General features: G+C 42.4%; 1 protein-coding gene across 1 annotated transcript; it reads right to left on the bottom strand.

Moving 5' to 3' along the window:
- Positions 1-2,107: 2,107 nt before the first annotated feature.
- LOC149374699 (uncharacterized) lies at positions 2,108-2,479 on the bottom strand. Its single transcript, XM_089592256.1, has one exon. It carries the CDS (start codon positions 2,477-2,479, stop codon positions 2,108-2,110), a length of 372 nt encoding a protein of 123 aa, XP_089448382.1.
- Between the last annotated feature and the right edge of the window lie 1,635 nt (positions 2,480-4,114).

Raw genomic sequence — 4,114 nt, forward strand, 5'->3', positions numbered from 1 at the left:
AACTATTTTACTTTGAGTCCACATGTAATCAATCTTCCCACTTGAAAGGTGGCTTAAACACTATTGCAACTGCCACAAAATTTTTTTTTTTCCAAGTTCAACAAATAATATGTTTTCAAAAAGAAATTGATTATTTGCAGTCTTAAGACCCTAGATATTTATAATATACTTTATCATTCAAAAGAGAAATATACTTCCTTCGTCAGAGAGTATACAAACAAATGAATTACACTTTAAAGCACAGTATACTAATTACCTCAGAAATTGTACCAAATCTTTAATGTTATCTGAGAATAACTTTTTACTTTAGTATGATTTATTTCATAAACTACTGTAGTACAATCTATTTTAACTCTCTCTGCAACAATAATGTGAAGAGTTTTTTAATTTTTCTTTTTTTAATTGAAATTTAAAAAAATTTTATTCCAAAGAATAACTTTGGTTTTATAGACATAATGTTTTCTTACAGCACAGAGAAATGTTACACAAAACAGTCACTGATAATATTTCAAGGTATAACGAACAGCTTTTTTGTCCTGCTCGTCATGCGTTCAACACTTTTGTGAGGAACTATAAAGAAGAGTCGTTGAGTAAAGGCCTAATGAGTCATAAGTTACACGCAAAGGATCCTTTAGCAGATGCTGTGGTAGCAGCCTCAATGGAAGCTGTGATCCTGATCAAGGTGATGCTTTGGATTCTCTTGGAAATATTTCTAAAAATGTAGTACTAACAGCAGATTCTTCAGAAGAAAAAAAAAGAAAGAAAAAACAGAATAGAACTTTTTGTAAAATCCTTATATTTTGTAATTCTTTGTGAATAAGTGTTTGGTTTTTTTTTTTTACAAGAAAACAACAGTCTAACAGATTCTGAAGCTGCATGATTAAAGGCAATACTACAATATTACCGGTTGATTTGCAATTAACAGCTTTATTATCAATAGTTTCGTGGTGGACGGGGAAAAATAAGAGTTTTAAAGCTGTGCTAAAACACGGTGAAAAAAGAAAAACAGAAATCTTTAAACAAGTGACTTTAACTAATTAATATAGTACGTTAACAGTTGAAATACTATAACTATAAAAAAAAGTTAAAACATTAATTTTTTTTTTTTTTTAATCCATTTCATTTCTTAGTTAACAAGCACAGCTTATACCACAGCATAGTACTACTTTGCTGGTTTCAGCGTTAGTTATACCGTTAGGTAACAAGCTTTTAATAATTAATCTACAAAAATACACAAAGTAAGATGAAATTATTTTAATTTTGAGGGTAAAGACAGCTCTTCAAAATTAAGGGCCTAAGGTAATCAAGCAAGTAATGAAAAAGACGATAAGCAAACGAATGAAAGAACGTGAGAAAAATTTAAAACAGAAGGCTCGGCTCAAAAAAAAATTTGAAAGGGCTGAAAGAAAAAAAGGCTATGGAAAAGCTGAAGCAACAAAGTTTGGCCTTAATCGTGAAAGAAGTGCAAGTCGATAGAAAATAAGTAAAGAAAATTTCTTAGATTATTTTTGTAAAAAAAAAAAAAAAAAAGTTATAAGTTTAAGTACTTTAATTTTCAAAATATCTTAACAAAGAACAAGTAGAAGTAACAACAGCAGCAGTAGCAGCAGCAGCAGCAGCCGTAGTGGTAGAAGTAGTAGTAGTAGTAGTAGTAGTAGTAGTAGTAGTAGTAGTAGTAGTAGTAGTAGTAGTAGTAGCTGTGGTAGTAGTGGTAGTAGTAATAGTAGTTGTAGTTTTTTTTTTTTTTTTTTTTCTTGTAGAGAGAGGGAAAATGCATTGAGGCACACCGCAGGGATAGCGGTAACGTGGAACTCGGTGGATTTTTTTTAATAAGACCACCCATACCCACCTAAACCCCCCCTTCTCCTCGTGCCACGTGGCTTTTATTCCACCCCGGAACCCCGCTAGCATTACTTCAGAATTGAGCCACCAGGGAGACCATCGCGTCTCACAGCCTTAACAAGCTAACTCGCCACCATCTTCTATTGGTGCCAATTCTCTCGAGTCCTAAAGGGGACTCAGGATCCCTGAAGATTGGCACCTGTCTTCTAGTGCTACAACATTTAATGCTTTCCTATGCTGCTGCCTAGAAGGCAGCCTCAGCGTCTCACGTGGCGTGGGCGGCTTTCTCCTCTTCTTTCTTGCGACAGACCACTGACCTGACGTAACCATCGACCGCCCTCCATCTCTCTTCAGTGCGAAGCATCTCAGAGATGATGTTTTTTGGAGTGGGTATCACGCCAAGGTTGTCCACCAGTCGCTTGCGCTCATGGTGCCATCTCTCGAACACGAAAAACGTGTGTTCGATGGTATCATCCACCGCAGGGCCGTAAGCACATCTGGGGGGTGCTTTCACTGCCACGGGATGGAGATAGGCATCGAACTGACCATGCTCAGAAAGGAACTGAGTGAGGTTATAATTTACCCTTTCGTGCCGTTCTCCCACCCATGATCGCAGGTCCGGAATCATCCAGTGCATCCATCCATCCACACTAGCCTAAACCCTGTTGCCACGTCATCAACGTTTCCTCCCGCCTGTCACCATCACTTTTGTCACTAGAGCTCAGGAATTTCGTCCACCACTCCAGTGCAAGCAACACGACAGGAATCGTTCGTGCAATTGCTATAACAGCAGCAGTGGAAACCGTGCGGTAGGCGCATGTGATCCTTAGAGATCTGATGCGCTGCACTGAAATGAGGTGCTCTTGGACGTCCCGTCTCGCAACCACATCCGCCCACACCTCCACGCCATACGACAGTATCGAGTCAGAGACCGATGCCAGAAGCCGTCTTTTGGCTTTTTACGGGCCCCCAACGTTCAGCATTAACCGTGTCAGTGCTCCCACAACCTTGGCGACATTATCGGCTGCTCTCTTGATGTGCTCCCAGAAGGTGAGCTGTAAGTCGACCCAGACCTTCAGGTAGCGCACAACCGGGCTTGCGCAGATTGCGTCACTCGCAAAGTTCTGGTGAAAGTTCCCCTGGAACCACTTTTGCCTAGTAAGGATGACCATCTCCGTCTTGTCGATCTCCAGTACAAAACCGTGATCGCGTAGCCACTCCAACACTTTCGCGACTGCCCACCGAATTTCACGCTCGGCCTTCTCTCGGGATCTTGCTGTGACGTGCAGTGCTATGTCATCAGCAAAACCCGTCAGCTTGACCCCTGAAGGCATTTTAAGGCGCAGAAGTTCATCATAGACTAGGTTCCATCAGTCAGGGCCAAGGGTGGAGCCCTGTGCGACTCCCGACGTCAGCCGCCTCTCTCTTGGTCCATCCTTTGTGTCGTACTGGAGCACACAATCCTGACAATAGCTATCCAGTATCTGTCTAAGGTGGTCCGGTACATTCTGGTGCCTTAAATCCCTCATTATATTGGACCATTCGGCCGAGTTAAAGGTGTTTCTAATATCAAGAGTCACAAGGACATAGGTTCTTCTCGTCTTATGTGAGGGTTTCCGTGCCTCCTTCACCGACTCATGAACCTCAGCCAAAGCCATGACCGTCGATCGTCCCCCTTGAAACCCGTATTGATTGTCTGAGAGACTGACTCTCCCTATGAGAGGAGTTCGTGTAAGCCTCTTAAGCATTTTCCTGGCATAATTCAGCATGCATAAAGATTGGAACGACGAAGGAACCAAGGGGGGTCGCTTACTCTTGTCCAGAAGGACAAGCTTTTGGATGTTTCACTGATCACTGAACAGTCCGTTGCGCAAAGATGCATTAAACATATCCAGCTCAACATGTGGTTTTTTTAGGGCTATGACTTTGAGGACCTCGGATGGCACCCCGTCCGGAGCTGGGACCTTGTGGCCCAGCGTCTCCAATACCACCAATCTCAATTCATCGAGGGTAAAGAGAAGTACCTCGCCCACACTTATCTTCTCCCACCTCCTCTCAGGGTGCTCCAGTAAAAGACAAGAGATCACCTTCTCCAAGAAAGAAGGCTCTATCGGTGCCACCGGGTCCGAGCCACGCAGTCTCTTTAGCGCGATGCGGTAGCTCAGGCCCCACGTATCCTTATCTACATTAGTGATGAGCTCACGCCAGCATCGGTTCTTGCTCACCTTGATCGCCCTTACCAAGGCTTTGTTTGCATTTTTGTTCGTGGCAA

Source organism: Copidosoma floridanum, unplaced genomic scaffold (genome assembly GCF_036245765.1).
Source record: "Copidosoma floridanum isolate Cflo_tuat_1 unplaced genomic scaffold, Cflo_Japanese_pri ptg000015l, whole genome shotgun sequence".
NCBI classification, from domain to species: domain Eukaryota; kingdom Metazoa; phylum Arthropoda; class Insecta; order Hymenoptera; family Encyrtidae; genus Copidosoma; species Copidosoma floridanum.

What these genes read in the sequence shown, in the direction of transcription:
- LOC149374699 (XM_089592256.1), bottom strand. Translation starts at nt 2,479, where the DNA reads ATGCACTGGATGATTCCGGACCTGCGATCATGGGTGGGAGAACGGCAC.